Consider the following 19,097-nt stretch of genomic DNA (forward strand, 5'->3'; position numbering starts at 1 on the left):
ACGAGGTGGTGGAGCATAAGGCAGTGGTGAGAGCAGGCTCAGTAGCCTGGGTTGGCTTCCCTGTGTGCCACTTACATGCTGTGTGATTTGGACAAGCTGGGTAACCTGTGTAATCACTTGGCCTTTTCTGTAAACTGGGAGTAGTATTGATGGCCACCTTCTAGGGCTGTTAGGAAGATTAAATAAGATCACATAAGCAAAGTGCTTATTGTTTTGCTTGGCCCAGAGTGAGAAATTCCAACTCCGAGTGTCCCTGGATAACTGCAGAAGTATTCAAATTGATCTCCCTTCTCTTCTTGTACCCTTATAATCTTCCCACAAGCCACCAGAATGACCTTCGAAAACATAAAGTATATGATGTCACTCTCCAAAAGCTTCCTATTGCTCTGCCCTCCTGTCCTGTGCCCATGCTCCCATGCTCTAACCCATTGGATGATTTGTTTCTTGCCACTGCCATTTTTCTCCACCTGGCACGCTCTGCCCTTGGTCTCTGCATGGCTCCCTCCTGAGAGAGGAGTCCGCATAGAAAAGCGCTTGCTCCATCACAGTCTATTATACCAGCCTGTTTTGTTTTCCTCATTCTCTGAAAATACCTTGTATTTGTTATTTTTTATATGTCATGTGTGTCCTACCCTACCCCCAATGTCGCCTCCTTTCCCTCCCTTAGAATGCAAGCCCTCTAAGGGGTTCTTGTCTTCTTTTCCACAGCTGTGTCCCCAGAACCTTGTGCAATGCTTGGCACATGGTAGGTCCTTAGTAAATTGTGGTTGAATCAATGAAAGGATGAAGATGTCTTGTCCATCCCAGCCTTTCTTCAAAGTCCAGCTCAAGACTTAACTCCACTATGAGGTCATTTCTGACCATCTAAATCTCCAGGAATCTCTCCTGTGAATCCAGGAGGCATGTAGGATGTATGCCACTCATTTTCGTCTTAGCTCATGTCAACAAATTGAGTTGATGTCTCCTCCACAATTTTCACAATTCTAGAATGTGGAGAAAGAAGAAAAGCCTGCAAATTCTTATGAAGCCAGCATAAAACTTGAGGGGCATTGGGGTGGGGGATAGAAAGCAGAACTATTATGTATTTAAACTGTACCTGGAAAAAACCCACAAAATTTATTAAGACCTCATTCAATTTCATCATTCAATATCATCTATTTCAGATTTTAATAAGATGAAAGAAAAACTTTATCACTTTCCACTGTTGGGAAAGGCGAAAAAAAAATTTCAGGTTCTACAGATGTGAGTACTATAATCCTCTAGCAAAGCAAAGCACGGAACAAAGTGTACCTCACAGAATGGCGATTGGGAATTGCCAAAGATAATACCTGCATCATGCGGTGCTCTTGACACTCTTCTAAATGATGGGATTGAGTGCATTTGTTTATCCGTGGCAGCTTAGAGAGCAGTTGACTCCAGCAAAACTGGCTCTCCTCTGCATTCAGCACAAATAAACTCCTCGCCTTAGCTTAACCCTTGGATGCTGGCTTTTAGATATTGTCTATTGACTATCAACTAGTGGCAGTCAGGAGCTACAATTCTTTGGTGATTCTCTGGTGGGGTGGGAGGTTCTTGTGCCACTCAAACTGCTGCGGTAAGACAAAGGCTTAGTCAGAGGACTCTGAAGGAAACTCACATTTCAAGGCCCTTTTGTTGTTGGGTGCTAATGTATTCTTCTGCTCAGAAACTGCAGAAAGGATGGGGGAAGGAGAGCATACAGAACAGAGAGTGTATGCCCCAGTTATGTCACCTCTTTACTAAGGATCATCAATCCAGTCCCTGCTAGTGAAGATATTCATTCATTCATTCAGCAACTATTGTTTTTTTCAAAGAAAAAGATCATTTTATTCTTACTCTGAGATGAATTTCTTATATAACTTGATGATTACAAAAGTAATACATTTAAAGAATAAAACAGATGTATAAAGAAAACAAAACAAAGCACTATCACTGAAGATAATCACCATTAACATTTTGGATTCCATCTCTGTGGCTTTTCTATCCATTTGTTATCCAGACACATATACTTCCTCATTAGCTGACTCGAGTTCTAGAAAATATTTACCTCATTCTTCCAATGACTTCTCTCCCTTTCTCTTTAAAAAAAGAAAAGAAAAAAGCTTTAGTATTATGAGGTTACAGTGACGAATAAGACAACTATGATTTTTGCCCTCATGAACCTTTTCTAGTGAGTAAGATACAGGCAATCATTAAGAAGCTTTGATTTGGGAATTATTAGTTCAAAACCTTAGAAGCAGCATTTGCTTTCAACCTTGCTTTTCATGTATTCTGAAAAATTCAATTTTTATGTAGTCAAATTTATAGACCTTTTTTTCTGTATATTTTTTGGTATTCCTATCATGGTTTAGGAGTCGTCTTCTCCTTCCAAAATATACACAAATATGTACCTGTTTTCTTCTAGTAATATTATGGTTTATCTAAATCTTCCGTACATTTAGGAATTCATTTTGGTGTAGAAGTGAGATTCTAGTATAGAACGTAGCTTTTTTTCATAGACATAAAATGATACATTTATCACAAACTAAATTCTCATAAATATCTTTGGGTTTATTTCTGGACTTCATTATGCTCAAAATATTGGTCTGTTTATTGTTGCAACAAAATATTTATGTTACTTTTGTACATCTTGTTGGTAAATATCCCTTTTTTACTCACATGTTTTTTATTCACTGGGTACAAGATTTTGCAACCCACTTTCTTCTCTTGAGACTTTGTAAAATTTATTAAATGGCTGCATAATATTTCATTGAATGGACCTTACTTAAGTAATATTCTTGTCAAACATATACAATTTGAATTTAACCGTAAGATAATAGGCAAACTAAAACTGAGGGACATTTTATAAACAACTAGCCTGTACTCTTTGATATGACATGATAACCCAATGCATTATGCTATTCTGGATTAGATTCAGGACTGGAAAAAAATGACTATAAATGCTTACTACCTGGATGATGGGATCCATACTTTCAATCTCAGCATCATGCAATATACCTATGGAATAAACTTGCACATGAACCCTTTATTTCTAAAATCAAAGTTGAAAAAAAATTTTTTTGCTGAATACCGAGGCTTAAACCAAAACAGAAAATATTTCACTTTGTTTTTCATTTTTTTGTATTAAAATACTTATGGTCATCAAAAGACGCTAAAACTATTGGGTAAAAATTTGATGAGAAACAGTATGTATGTAGAATCTCAAAGTATCTCCCCACAAATTACAAAAGGAAAGCTTTTACAGTGAGGAGAGCTGGCAGACAGTACTTTAACCAAGGAATCAACATTAACATCAGTCATAACAGGACATTATTATCCTCCTGATGTAAGGCACTGAGAAGTCAGTAAGAAACTAGTACATTTATTTTCATTTTGTAAACCAAGGAAAAGGACAGAACTATTTTGTTACCTGTTGGCAGGTCTAAAAAAATGTGAAACAAGATATTGAACTTCTTGTTGAACTTAACTGGAAATAATTTGGCCAACCAACAAAACTGCCATCCATCCTTCCATCCATCCACCCGTTGAATAAATGTTTACTTTGGACCTCTTCCATTCTATTGATCCTTGTGTATACAGTAAGAAAGACACAGTCCCTGACCTTAGAGATTTGTCAATGTTTTTAACTATTGGCCATACTGAAATCTTCATGGTTCTCAAGATTTTCAATTTGCCTTTGCAGCTCAGGGAGCCAATGGTACTCTGGAGAACCTAGCCCTGGACACAAGTCTGTTGGAGGAATTCTTGGGCAATGACTTTGATTTGGGGGCCTTGTAAGTAATGGGAGCACTGCTCTCTAGTTGATGTTTAAAATATTATGAAATGATTAAATGAGCTAAGAAGTGTTCCCTCCTCTTCTGTTTTCCAAAAGAACTTGGGTAGAGTTGATGTTATTATGTCTATGGATCTTTGACAAATATCACCAGTGCAGAATTTTCTTTATGAGAAATTCCACTCATTCCTCACCTCCACCTGCAAATTCAGTATATTTAATAGATGTGGAACTATTCGGGTTATCTATTGATAGTAATCAGCTTAGGCAGTTTGTGTCTTTCAATGAATTTGTCCATTTCAACTAAGTTGTCAAATTCATCAGCATAAAATTCTTCATATTCCCTCATACTTTTAATGTCTGTAGGATCTATAGTGATGATTCATTTGTTGTTCTTGATGCCAGCAACTTGTGTCTTTTTTTTTCTTGGTTAATCTGGCATGACGTTTATCAGTTTTCTTAATCTCTCAAAGTACTAGCTTTTGGTTAAAGTTAAATTCTTATTTTTTTGTTTTCTATTTCATTGATTTCTGCTCTTATTTTCTGGTGTTAACATAGGCACTCTAGCCTTTCTTATTTTTAATTTACATCTACTAAAGTTCAAATTTTTGTATAAATTTCTGAGTTTTGATAGGTTCATAGTAATATAACCACTTTATCATAACACACAACACTGAAAAATTTCCCTATGCTGTCCATTTGTGGTCAGACTCACCATCTACCCTGATCCCTGGTAACCACTGGTCTGTTTTTTGTTCCTATGGTTTTGATTTATTTCAGAATGTGACATAAAGGAAATCATACAGTATATAACACTTTGAGTCTGCCTTCTTTCATTTAGCATAATGTCTTTGATCAATATTTTATTCCTTTTTTTTATTACAGAGAAAGATATCTTTAAGTGGTTACAACAGTTTGTTTAGCCATTTATCTGTTCAAGGACATTTTAATTATTTCCAGTTTTGGCAATTATAAATCATGCTTCTATAAATATTTATGTATGTGTTTTTGTGTGCTCAGTCGTTTAAATTTCTCTATGATAAGTACTTAGGATAAGAACTGCTATATCATGTTGTAAGTGTAAGCTTAACTGTAGAAATATCCACATTTTGTAGAATGGTGGTACCACTTTGTGTAGCAATGCATGAGATATCCAATTGCTTCTCTTTATTGCCAGTTCTTGGGTATTATGAGTTTAAAATTGTTTTTATTGTAGCATTCTAATTGGTTTGTAGTGATGTATCGTGTATTGATGTGCATTTTTCTAATAACTAATGATGTTGAACATCATTTCATGTACTGGTTCACCATTTATACATTTTATTTGGTGAAGCGTTAATTCACATCTTTTGTTCATTTTTAAAAATTGGGGTTGTTTTCTTTAAGTTTAGAAAAATTTTTAGATATTCTGGATATAAAAACTTTGTTAGGTGTGTTATTCATGAATATTTTCTCCAAGTTTGTCACTTATGTTTTTATAATCTTAACAGTGTTTTTCTCAGAGCAAAAGTTTTAATTTTGATGATGTCCAATTTATTGAATTTTTCTTATATGACTTATGGTTTATAGCTAAGAAATATAGACTTTACCTAATCCAAATTCCCAAAGATTTTCTTTTAAAAGTTTTAGAGTTTTGCATTTAGGTCTGTGATCCATTTTGAATTTTTTTTTTTTTTTTTTGTATAAGGCTTGAGATATAGATTGATATTAGTTTCTTTGTGTATGGATGTCCAATTATCCCAGAATATTTGTTGAATAACTTTCTTTCGTTAAATTGCCTTTGCACAGTTGTAAAAAAATCAATTGACAAAAAATATGTGGGTCTATTTCTAGACTCTTTATTCCTTTACATGATCTATGTGCCTATCATTTTGCCAACACAACATTATCTTGATTACTATATATGATCTTTATTACTGTACACAGGCAATTTATCATAAGCCTTAAAATCATATAGTGTAAGTCCTCTGAATTTTTCTTCTGTTTCAATATTGTCTTGGCTATTCTAGTTTCTTTGACTTCCCACATAAATACTAGAATTAGCTTGTCAATATTTAAACAATTCGTCTGTGATTTTGATTAAATTTTTATCAAACCTAGTGATCTATCCAAGAAGACTTGACATTCTAATAAAATTGAGCCTTCCAATCTATGAACATGGTATATCTCTCTATTTATTGAGGGCTTCTTTGATTTCTTTCATCAGTGTTGTATAGTTTTCAACATAAAAATACTGCACATATTTTCCTAAATATTTCATGTTCTTCTTTGAACATCATGTTTTTTTCAATTTTTAGTTCCAATTATTCATCATTAGTATATAGAAATATTGATTTTCATATATTGGGCTTACAGTCTTAAGTCATGTATTAGTTCTAATAACTTTTTAAAATATATATTTCTTGGGATTTTCTGTGTTGACAGTCATGTTATCTGCAAATTGAGACAGTTGTATGTCTTTCTTTTCAAACTGTATATCTTTTGACACTTTCTTGCCTTACTGAACTAGGTAAGACCCAGCTATAGTATTGAATAAAGAAGTAGTGAGACTAGACATATTTGCCTTGTCCCTGACCTTGGAGAGGAAGCATTTAGGTTTTATCATTAAGTGTAATGTTAGTGATACATTTTTTTAACCATGTCCTTTATTTGCTTAAGGAGCTTCTCTTCCACTGTTAGTTTGCTGATAATTTTTATTATAAATGGATGTTTAATTTTGTCAATTTTTTGTGTATTTATTAATTATATGTTTTTTTCTTCCCATCTGTTAATATAATGGATTACTTCACTTAGTTTTTGACTAATGAACTGCCCTGTATTCCTGAAATAAACCTCATTTAATTGTGGTATGTTATCTTTTGATATAATGCTGGATTCAATTTGGTAAAATTTTGTTGAGCATTTTGCATCTATGTTTATAAGAATATTGATCTGCAGTTTTGTTTTTTTATATATTATTTTTTCTGGGTTTAGTATCACAGCAACTATACCCTTTTAAAATTCCTTTGGAAATGTTTCCCTCACTTAAATTCTCTGGATGAGGTAGTATAGAATTGGCTTTATTTCTTGCTTAAATGTTTGGTGGAATTAATCAGCAAAATAATCTGTTCCTTTGCTTTGTTGGAGGGTCTTAAATATAAATTTAATTTATTTAGTAGATTCAGGGCTATTTATGGTATCTCATTCTACTTAAGTGAGTTAGTTTGTTTTACTTTTTTCTCAAGGAATTGATCAATGTTATCTGAGTTGTTAAATTTATGGCCATAGAGTTATTTATAGTATTTTTTATTAACCTTTTAATCTCTGAAGAGTCTGTAGTGATATTCCCTCTTTTGTTCTTCATATTGGTAGTTTGTTTCTTTTTTCTTTTATCCTTAATCAATCTGGACATTTATCAGTTTTGTTGATTCATTCAAATAAGTAGCTTTTGATGTCATTGATTTTCTCTATTGTGTTAGTTTTCAATTTCACTGACTTCTACTCTTATCTTTATTATTTTGTTCCTTACGCTTAATTTGGGTTTAGTTTGCTCTTATTTTTCTAGGTCTTTAGCGTGGAAATGGAGTTTGTGATTTGAGGTTATTCTTTGTTTTCTGATTTAAGCATTCAATGCTATACATTTCCCTCTCTATGTGGCTTTAGCTGCCTCACTCAGTTTTTGATATACTATATATATATATATTTTTCCAGTTCAAAATACTTTCAAAATTTCTTTTGAGAAATTTTATTTGACTTTCTTTGACTCATGGGTTGCTGGAACTACATTTCCAAATGTTTGGAAATTTTCCATATGTTTTTCTGTGACTGGTTTCTAGTTTAATACCATTATGAACAGAGAACATCCTTTGTATGATTTCAAATTTTGTTAAGGTTTGCTTTATGATCAAGAATATGATCTATCTTGGTGAATGTTACATATACACTTGAAAGAATACTCACTGTGCTGTTGTTGGATAGTATTCTATAAATATCAGTTAGGTCAAGTTGGTTGACATTCTTGTTCAGGTCCTCTATATCCTTGCTGATTGCTTTCTACTTACTTTATCTATGACAATGACAGAAATGTTGACGTCTTCAAGTGTGATTGTGGATGTTTCTACTTCTCCTTCAGTTCTATTGGATTTTGTGAAAGCAAAATTGTATTGAATTGAAAAGTTATGTGATTAAATGTGAACACATTTAGTATTGTTTTGTCTTTCTGGTAAACGTAATCTTTTAGCAGAGTGATGTTCCTTTTTATCTCCTTTTTCTTATTCTGAAGTCTATTTGGTCTGATATTAATCCAGCCACTCCAGTTCTCTTTTTTTTTCTTTTATTCAACTTTTATTTTAAGTTCAGGGGTACATACGTAGGATGAGCAGGCTTGTTACATAGGCAAACGTGGGCCTAGGTGGTTTGCTGCAAGGATCATCCCATCACCTAGGTATTCAGCCCAGCATCCATTAGCTATTCTTCCCGATGATCTCCATCTGCCCCCCACACCTGGGGCCCCCAACAGGCTCCAGTGTATGTTGTTCCCCCTTGTGTTCATGTCTTCTCATAATTCAGCTCCCACTTATAAGTGAGAACATGTGGTGTTTGGTTTTCCATTTCTGCATTAGTTGGCTGTGGATAATGACTTCCAACTCCATCTGTGTCCCTGCAAAGGACATGATCTCATTCCTTTTATGGCTGTATAGTATTCCATGGTGTATCTTACCACACTTTCTTTATCCATTCTATCATTGATGGACATTTAGGTTAATTCCATGTTTTTGCTATTGTGAATAGTTTCGGCTCTCTTTTGGTTAGTATTTGTGTTATATATTTTTGCCATCCTTTAATTTTAACCTATATATAGCATAAAATTTAAATTAGTTTTGTTTTATTCAGCATATCATTGGGTATTTTTCCCTATCTAATTGGACAATTTCTGTTTCAACTTAGACAATTTATATTTAAATTAATTATTGATATGTTTGGATTTGAGTCTCTCTTTTTCTTTTTAAAAATGTCCATCCCCTCTGCTTTGTGTACTTCTTTTCCCCCTTTTCTGCCCTCTTTTAAATTGTGTGAAGATTTTTAGTATTCTGTCTTAATATATTAATTGCCTTTTAGACTCTTTATATGGATTTATTTTCAGAGGTAACTCGAGGGAAAACAATCTACATACCTAACCTCTTGCAGTCAGTTTAAAGATATTTTACCACTTCATATGAAAACTAGAATGCTTATAGCCATAAAAGTCCCCTTTCTCTTTTATATTGTAGCTATCATGTGTATTGCATCTATATATATTCAAAACTCTATGAGACAATGCTATAATCTTTGGTTTCAACGTTCATATATATGTTGAGGAACTTAAGAAGAGAAAAAATAGGCTATTATATTGACACAAGCATTTACCATTTCTGTTGGTCTCCTTCATTTGGAAAGTTCCACAATTCTTTCTGGTATCGTTCTTCTTCAACCTTAGGAAATCCCTTTAGAATTTCATTTAGAGCAGATTTGTTGGTGATAGATTTTCTTAGTTTTCCTCCACTGAATTTCAACTTCCTTTTTAAAAGACATTTTTTTGCTGAATATAAAATACTTGGTCATTAGGGTTTTTTCCTTCCACAGCATTTAAAAAATGTTGACCCACTGCCTTCTAGCCTCCATGGTTTCTGATGAAAAATAAAAAGCTATTTGAATCATTGTTCCCTTGTATGTAATATATCATTCTTCTCCATCTGCAAGATATTTTCTTTATCTTTGATATTCAGCAGTTTGATTATATGTTTCTAGGTATGAGCATTTTTTTGTATTATACTGTTTGGGATTTGATCAAATTTGAATCTGTAAGTGTATAGTTTTTACCACATCTGCGAAATTTGTAGCCTTTTTTTTTTTTTTTTTTTTTTTGAGGCAGAGTCTCGCTCTGTCACCCAGGCTGGAGTGCAGTGGCACGCTCTCAGCTCACTGCAAGCTCCGCCTCCCAGGTTCACACCATTCTCCTGCCTCAGTTTCCTGAGTAGCTGGGACTAGAGGCACCCGCCACCATGCCTGGCTAATTTTTTGTATTTTTAGTAGAGATGGGGTTTCACCATGTTAGCCAGGATGGTTTCAATCTCCTGACCTGGTGATCCGCCTGCCTCGGCCTCCCAAAGTGCTGGGATTGCAGGCATGAGCCACCTCACCCAACCTGCCATTTTTTTTTTAACATTTATTTTTCTTTACCAATGTCTTTCTTTTTCCCTTTTAGAACTCCAAAAATGCAAATGTTAGCCCTTTGATAGTTTGCACAGGTCACTGAGGCTCAGTTCATTTTTTTTCAATATTTTTTCTCTCTGTTGCTTATATTGGATAAGTTCTATTGATTTGACTCCAAGTTCACTGGCCCTCCACTGTCACTGTCATCTCCATTCTGTTATTGAGCCCACGTCAGCATACCTGCAAATGCCCCTGCCCTCCTAAGACAGAGAGTGAAACCAGGCCTGAATCTTCAATAGTAATGGAGAAACCTGTATGCGTATACTTCTGGTACCTGGCTCTTATTATTCTCTGCCAACAGAAACTTCCTTGGCAACAAATTGTGGGAAGAAGTTGAATTCAACATTTTTGAAGGAAGTGACACACACACACACACACACACACACACACACACACACAGCTAGTAGGTTGCGAAATGTCTGAGCCCACACTCTGAGCTGGCTGTTCTGTTCTAGGCACTGCATGGGCTGAACTCAGATACTAATTGCCCCTGTGCCTGCCCTCACATTCCTTTCACTACATCGCAGTAACTTGTATGAATTGTGGACCATGGATATATCCTTTTCTCTGACCTGGAAGCAACCTGCCAAAAGTTGTATAGTCTCTCTCCTCTAAGTATCTTCTCCTTAAGTGAAGGTTCCACTGATTCTACCTGGGTTCTGTGTAATCATCTAGACTACTTTTTATAACTAATAGAAAGACCTTTAGCTGTTTAGAGGGAAAAGTGAACAAAGGTCTTCATCGAAGAGCTGTCTTTTATAGGGATGGAAATGTATGATACCATTCCTTGTCCACCATAATGGTCACAACCAATGCTCCTATAACAAAAGACAGGCTAACAAGAGAAAAGCATAAAAAATTTACTTAATTAAAGTTGTATGAGATGCAGGAGTGTTCAGAAATGAAATGCAGAGACTCAGGGAAAACTATTTTTATTTTTATGCTTGGGTTCAATGAGGAATGAACAGCTGTGTAGAAATGTAAGTGGACAAAAGGGTGTGATCTAATGGTAACAGACTGAGGGAGGAAACCCAGCAGGGTCTGTTCAGATTTTTCTTGGCTTCTCTGTGTAGCATTGCTTCTTCCAAGCTGTGGGGTAGGGTCTCTTTGGAATGAGAGTCCCTTTGGAATGAGATAGAAGGGAGACAGTGACTTTTCTGGGTTTTATGGCTCGCTTTACGGGGAGGAGTTCTAGTATCTATGAACCATCTTGGGGAAGAATAATTATGGTTTCTGTGATTTGCTTTGAGGGAGAAAAGGGCATGAGAGGCAGGAGGACAGGGGAAGGTCAGAGATACCTTGCTTCTGAGGTCCTTCCAGTCTCCTTCATTTCAAAGTACTTAGCATGCCAAGGCACCGTACTTTGGGGTATTGTGTTCTGAGCTACCTGGGAGGTCCAAAATCTGCCTTATATTTTAGTCTCCTTGAAAATGATGGTCTTTCCTACCAGACCAGAAATATTTGCCTATAGGCTTCCCCCTTGCTATTGAGATTCAGGACTGGTTTGCCCAGGAGGCTTCACTCTCTACCTTTGAGGCAGGTGACAGGGCTTGCAGATGAGGTAGAAGAGGAAGTTACTATTGTTGAGCATTTACTAAGTGTTGGGCATTCTTTGCCCTTCATATATTCACTTATTTAATTATATATTTGATGTAATACATCTCGTTCTCTAAGCTCTTCCAAATAGGTATATTATCTATGTTTTACAGATGAAGAGGATAAGGTGCAGAGAGGTTGAGTAACTCTCCATAGGTCAAGACACTGCAAAGCTGAGATAAAAATCTGCCTGGCTCTAGAAACACGCCTTTTCTTCCACATGAAGCTTTTAGATTAATTGATATTTTAAAGGAATGTGAATCTCAGGGAAATACATGAAATGTGTCTAAAATTATCTACCAAATGGTGTGACTCAGAGTAGATCTGAGCCATAGTTCATAAAGATTGTCAGAGTTCATGTTCATTAAAGGAGAGCCCTATGATCAGATAACCTGTCATTACTTGATTAAAAAAATGCTCAGATGCATGCAGTTAAGTGAACTGCAATAAAATCTGAGTGAGAACAAGCAGAAACACGGCTATTCCATGACCACAGGGACATTGGGCTAGTTCAATGATCATTAGAACTGTACAACCTGTTCAAATACTCCAAGTTTTAAGTATTTCTAAATACCAGGGTCTTTATGCAGGTTAGTTTCATTTCATAGTTTCATATCACAACAGCACTGGTATGTAGGGTTTTTTGTTTTTTTATTTTTGCCTGGATACTAGAGGTGGGATTCAGACCTGGGTTTACTACCAATCATGTTACTTCCCCTCTACCATGTTGCCTACAGTGTGTGTCTTCTAAAGATATCAGTGGCAACCCTTTATCTCAAAAATCTAAGAGACCATTGGGCTGCAAATTTCTGAGAGCTAGTTTAAATCTCATAGGCAGATTTTCAGATCTTAAATATATTAAAACATTGAATTATTGGCCTTGTGAAAAAGGAACAAATGCTCTATGAAAATCTTGTCCTATTAGATGCTGTGAGGGAAAAAAGTTCCATGGTCAATAAATTAGCTTGTGACTCACTGGCTTAAACTAAATTACATAAGTGTTTTTACTGCAGGACTTCTCAGTGCCTTCGATGTGCTAATGTGCAACTAGGGAAGAGCAATGGAATGAAGGGTTCCTCAAACTTATTTGGCCATGGGCCCCATTTGGGATGTATTATTCATGTATGAGCATGTATAAGGCATGTATGCAGAGCTGAGGCCAGTCCTGTCAACATGTGAAGGTTTCTGTAAATTGCCCTTAACTCTTTATTTCCTTACGGTAGAGTCTGGGATAGCTGTCTGCTTAGGAGGAGCAGGCTAAGGTCCTCTCTGATTTCCTGGGTTAGCCAGCCAGTTACCCACTTGGTACACAGTTGAGCTACGGTGGTGAGACATACTAGGAAATGTCCAGGTATGCAATGCTGCTTTGAGAGAGGGAGATTGGAGAGACTTAGGGGAAGCATAAAACCCTGAAATTGCAATGAAAAAGGAAAACAAGCATTATATGTATATGTGTGTAGAGAAGGCAAGGCTCTAGAAAAGAGACTAGTAAATCTTCAAGACAGACTAAATTAATGCAGTTTGGTTTGAGTCAGTGTGCTTAGTAGGGGTAGATATAATGAACTTTAGGCTTTGAGATCTGGTATAGGGGTAGGAGGGAACTAGCTGAGGACACCGGTGTTTGAATAGGGGACGTTACAGGAGGGGAAACAGACGTGTTAGATCTGTGAAGGAATCAACTGCAGGTTTCATTTTGTTTCATTCTAATGTTAGAGCTTAAGCATCTAATATTATGGGTTTAACTTAGGACTTGGCTTATTGGGTTTGGATGGCAAATGAATTAGGAGTCAGTTACCAGCTGCATGTCTTGGTTCTACCATCACTCTCGTGGGGCTGATAGGCTGTACTGTGATGCTGCGAAAGGGAGTGAGAGAGTACGTGCAGTTCTGTGAGAAGAGCTTGTTAAAAACTGTTTGAGTTCGGTGACTGGTTTGACTTCTGAGTTCAAACTGATAGAATAAGAGAAAGCCTGAAGAAGAAGACTGGGCTAAAACGTTATCTGATACTCCTTGATTCTAAGGATATCTGTGCAAGATGAAATGACTCATAATAATAAGTAATTTGATTAGAATGGTCTGTATTTAAAATACCCTGTTATTTAGAGGATAACCTCTGGTGGTAGACCATCTGACTCCAGCTTGACTAACTGTCAGATGAATAATCACGAGTGAATTATTTAACCTCATCAAGCCTCGGTTTCTTTTTTCTTTTTTTTTTTTTTTTGAGACGGAGTCTCGCTCTGTCGCCCAGTCTGGAGTGCAGTGGCACAATCTCGGCTCACTGCAACCTCCACCTGCCAGGTTCAAGCAATTCTCCTGCCTCAGCCTCTCAAGTAGCTGGGATTACAGGTGTGTGTCACCATGTCCGGCTAAATTTTTGTATTTTTTTTAGGAGAGACGGGGTTTCACCATGCCGGCCAGGCTGATCTCAAACTCCTGACCTTGTGATCCACCTGCCTCGGCCTCCCAAAGTGCTGGGATTACAGGCGTGAGCCACCGTGCCCGGCCAAGCCTCGGTTTTATTGCCTGAGGATTAAGGACAATGATGGTGCGTTTTCATATGAGAGTCGTGGAGGTTAAATGAGACACACATGCAAAGGGTTAGCATGGTGCCTGGCTCAGGGTAGGTTCTCAAAAAAGTATCTCTATATCTAAAGCAACAGAGGAGGGGTGTGAAAGGGTCAGATCATTGCAGTCTGCCAGCACAGAGCTGGAGGGGAGGAGTGGCATCTTATTTGCCTTGTTTTTGACTGCCCTATCATGAAATGATTTTCTTGGGCAACTATACTCATTGACAACATTTCTTCCAAAACTCTTTCCTGTATCAACTTCTAGATGGTGGCTACAAACCCTAACTGACCTTGATCAAGTATTTATTGAGTGCCTGTCACAATCTCCCCACTGGAGCACTATGGAGTGCACATGCACACACACATGCACAGGATGCACACATGTGCACACACATGCACTCACACACTTGCACAGTACACAGTACACATGCAAATATGTGCACTCACGCACGTGCACACACATGCACTCACACACACACACAGTTGCATAGTGCACACACATGCACACATGTGCACTCACACACGTGCACACACATGCACTCACACATGTACTCACACGTGCACACACACGTGTACTCACATGTACACACAGATATGCACTCACACATGCCCACACATGCACTCACACATGCACACACACACAGAGTAGGAAGACATATTATTAATGTGAAAGTTCATATGAAAAGATAAATCATATACATGAAAAATTGGAGGAAATACTTTAAATTAAACAGCCATTTTTATAGTTGGAGCATGGGGTAAAACAGTGAATAAAACAGATGTAATCCCTGCCAGACCAAGGGCACTGTGGGGGGAACAGTCTGCCCTGGCAGGGCACCCAGGCATTTTTCTTAGAATTGGTGATGCATGGTGATAATAAAAAGCAGACTGACTTTTTGTAGGCTTAGTACTATTTTCAAATTGTCTACAGACAATGCATTTCCTTATTGCCTGCACCTGGGGTGAGCAATTCCCATTCCCTCATCCGTGGCACACCATTGTTGTCATGCCACTCCGGTGGGAAGAAAAAGACAATGGCTGGTCGTCTAAAGTCACTCAGTAAGATGAAGACAAATAAGAATAAGGCAAGGAGGAGAGGCTACCATTTTAGATTGGGTGGTCAGGAAGGCTCTCTCGATATATGGATTTATATATACAGCATATTCATGGTCATATGTAGTTTAACACAATCTCTCGTATTTGTTAAGCACCAACTCTGTATTGGGCACTGTGCTGAGCTGAGCTCAGTGTGAGGTGCAATAGAGTGTTAGAGAAGGGGCGATTGGTGTTGTGTGACGGCACCGAGGAATTCATTGGAGAAAACTAGGATTGGATGACTCAATTGTGAGTATCCCACCTAGATAGTCACATGAAGACACACCATGTATGTGTCTTGCCTAGTGCCTGGTAGAGTCATGAGCACAGTAGGCACTCAGTAAAGACTTGAGCAAGCCTGGTTGCAATATGAAAGAAATACTGGCTTTACTGAGGGCAGCATGTTTGCCATGGATGTACGTATCACCTCAACTAACTGGAGGGCAAAGTCTATTTTGTACACCCTCTTTTGGTTCATGTAGATTCAACCCCTGGGAGACTGTTTCTCCATTCATCCTCCAAAAGACAAAAACAAGTTGTATGTCTGAGAGGAAGGGGTTTAGAAGGCAAATTATTCTATTTTTTATTAGCTGCTAAGAATCTCTTGATTTTCCTTTTTTTTTTTTTTGGTGACAGACTCTTGCTCTGTCGCCCAGGCTGGAGGGCATTGTCGAGATCTTGGCTCACTGCAACCTCTGCCTCCTGGGTTCAAGGAGCACATCTGGCTAATTTTTTTTTTTTTTTTAATCTTTAGTAGAGACAGGGTTTTGCCATGTTGACCAGGCTGGTCTCAAACTCCTGACCTCAGGTGATCCACCCGCCTTGGCCTCCTGAATCTCTTGATTTTTACAACTCTTTCCTGCTGAAGCTAGAGACAGAGTTGGCCACTCAAGGTGTGACCCATAGTGTCTGTTGCTCTCTGGTGTTTCTCTGCTTTATGGAAATCCTTTTAGTATAATAGACAAGTTTGGAGCACAAAGACTGAAACACAGTCTGATGTGCATTTCTGGGATTCTTGACATGATGACTGTGAGTAGGAGGGGCTAAGAAGTGAAGAAAAAATTACCAAACAAGTGTTTTACTAGGAGCTAATCATTGCTCTTGTTTGAACAATTTGGTCAGTTTGAAGGTAGCTATCATTAATTCTCCCTTCAAATTCTCTGAAAAGAAGTGCAAAATTTCTCTAACTGTATTAAAATGCATTGAGCATGGAAGCATGTAAAATACAATGAGATAAATGAGTAGCTATGGTGAATTTTGGAAGGGGAAGGCACTGTAAAGACAGCATTTAATATTTTTAAATCTTCATCTTAAAACCACCAACACATATTACTGTCACTCAACACAGGGACTTTTGGTTTTCCTTAAGGGACTGCTGGATGGAGACTGCATTCCTGTTTATAATATGCCAAGCCGTATTTTTTTGAGTAGATTGATCATTTACTTGTGATTTTCAGTTTTTATTTATGTTATTGAATTCAGTGATGCCTGTAGTGTAAGGGTAACTAAACAAAGGCCTAGAGCCTTAAATGTGGAATTATGAGATCACAGAGTCAGTTACAAAATTTAATTTATAGACTTAGAGTGATACATGTTAAGAATTTAAGAAGTCAAATGATACTGTATATAGCATATAATGGGAGATTACCAGCAATCCCCCTGCTCTACCCCTGTCTTTAAATTCGCTCCCCCAGAGGCAGCCATTTTCCAACTTTTTGGATATTTCTATTGCCCTATATCTAAATAATGTTTTTTATATTGCTTTCTTGCTGTATACACTTGAAGAACATAATATAATCTTCTGGGAAGATTTAATTTTCTTATATCACATCCTACATTCACTTCTACACTCAACTTCCCAATATCATAAAGTTGTCTAAAATTTTAAGTTATCTCAATATCCAGGGCTTACATTACCATAATGTGTCACATATAATTTTCTTTCTTTTTTTTTTTTTTTTTGCTTTGTTTGAATCATTGCCTTCTTTTTACAATTTGTTTGGCTTTGATTCCCTCAAGTTCTCTAAAAACAGCTGAAAATTTTTCTCAATGTTAAAAATAATCAGTTATTTTCCTCTTAAATAAATTCCTCAATCTATGTATGTCTTTAGTGACTTTTTGGTTCTAACAACTTGTTCTCCCCATTTTGTTCTATCATCAATGAAAGAGGAATGTTAAAATGTTTAGCTATGTGATTGTACAATTGTCTACATCTTTTAGTTTCACTAATTTTTGCTTTGTATATTTTGAAGCTCTGTTATTAAGTACATAAACAATCGTGATTCCTATGCCTTCCTAAAGAATGACTCTTTTATTATTGTGAAATGAGTCTCTTTGTCTGTGGTGGTACTCTTTATTTTGAAGTCAGTTTTAGCTATTATTCTTGAAACTGCTTCACCCTTCTTGTACACATTTTTCTCTTGCTTAACTTTTGACTTATCTGTGCCTTTATATTTAAAGTGATTTTGCAGGCAACAGAGAGTTGCTTTTTAAAAATCTGTTCTGATAATTTCTGCCCTTTTTCCCCCTTAGGGACAGGGTCTCACTTTGTCACCTAGGCTGAAGTGCAGTGGCATGATCACAGCTCATCGTAACCTCAAACTTCTGGGCTCAAGTGATCCTCCTGTCTCACCCTCCTGAATAGCTGGGACCATAGGTGTGCACCACCACACCTGGCTAATTTTTAAATTTTTTTTTTTTTTTTTTTTGAGATGGAGTCTCGCTCTGTTGCTTAGGCTGAAGTGCAATGGCACAATCTTGGCTCACTGCAACCTTCACCTGCTGAGGTCACACGATTCTCCTGCCTCAGCCTCCTGAGTAGCTGAGATTACAGGTGTGTACCACCATGCCGAGCTAATTTTTGTATTTTTAGTAGAGATGGGTTTCACCATGTTGGCCTGGCTGATCTCAAACTCTTGATCTTGTGATCTACCCTCCTCCGCCTCCCAAAGTGCTGGGATTACAGGCGTGAGCCACTGTGCCTGGCCTTTACATTTTTTTCAGAGACAGGGTCTCACTATGTTGCTGAAGCTGGTCTTGAATTCCTAACCTCAAGCAATCCTCCTGCCTCAGCTTCCCAAATTATTGGGAATTATAGTGGAATTCCCAAATTCCCACTGGAATTATAGGTGTGAGCTACCGTGCCTGGCCTAATTTCTGCCTTTTAATTGGAGTGTTTAATCTTTTAACATCTAATATAATTATTAGTATTGTACAATAGACCCCCTTATTCATGGAGGATAAGTTGCAATACCTCTACTGGATGCCTGAAACTGAGGATAGTACCGAACCCTATATATGCTATGCACAAATTTCTTTTTCTTTCTTTACAATTTCATGAATAGAAGATTAATTCTTACAGTAGATCAGGGGTGTCCAATCTTTTGGCTTCCCTGGGCCACTTTGGAAGAAGAAGAATTGTCTTTGGCCACATGTAAAATACACTAAGATTAATGATAGATGATGACTAAACAAACAAACAAATCACTAAAAAACTCATAACGTTTTTTAAAAGTTTACAAATTTGTGTTGGGCTGCATCCATCCTGGGTTACATGTGGCCCATGGGTGGCGGATTAGACAAGCTTGCAGTAGATTCTAGCGATAAATTTTCAAATGTTCACTTAAAGGAAGCACTTTGTGGCTTCTCTTGGGCATATCCAAATTGCCAACTTTACATGTCTTGTGTTTGGAACTATTATTAAAGTAAAATAAAGGTTACTTGAACACAAGCAATGAGATATCGTGGCAGGCAATCTGTCTGTCTTAGGCTACTAAGACAATGGGTGGGTAGCGGATACAGTGTGGATATACTGGA

General features: G+C 37.1%; 1 protein-coding gene across 1 annotated transcript in view; it reads left to right on the forward strand.

Annotated features, from left to right (window-relative positions):
• MYRFL (myelin regulatory factor like) overlaps window positions 1-19,097 on the forward strand; it is a 110,559-nt gene that overhangs the window by 14,232 nt on the left and 77,230 nt on the right. Inside the window, exon 2 of the mRNA XM_074007699.1 lies at window positions 3,701-3,791. Within this exon, the coding sequence (XP_073863800.1) occupies window positions 3,701-3,791 (91 nt within the window). The remainder of the gene's footprint in view (window positions 1-3,700; window positions 3,792-19,097) is intronic.

The sequence above is a fragment of the Macaca fascicularis genome, chromosome 11 (assembly GCF_037993035.2).
Source record: "Macaca fascicularis isolate 582-1 chromosome 11, T2T-MFA8v1.1".
NCBI lineage: Eukaryota > Metazoa > Chordata > Mammalia > Primates > Cercopithecidae > Macaca > Macaca fascicularis.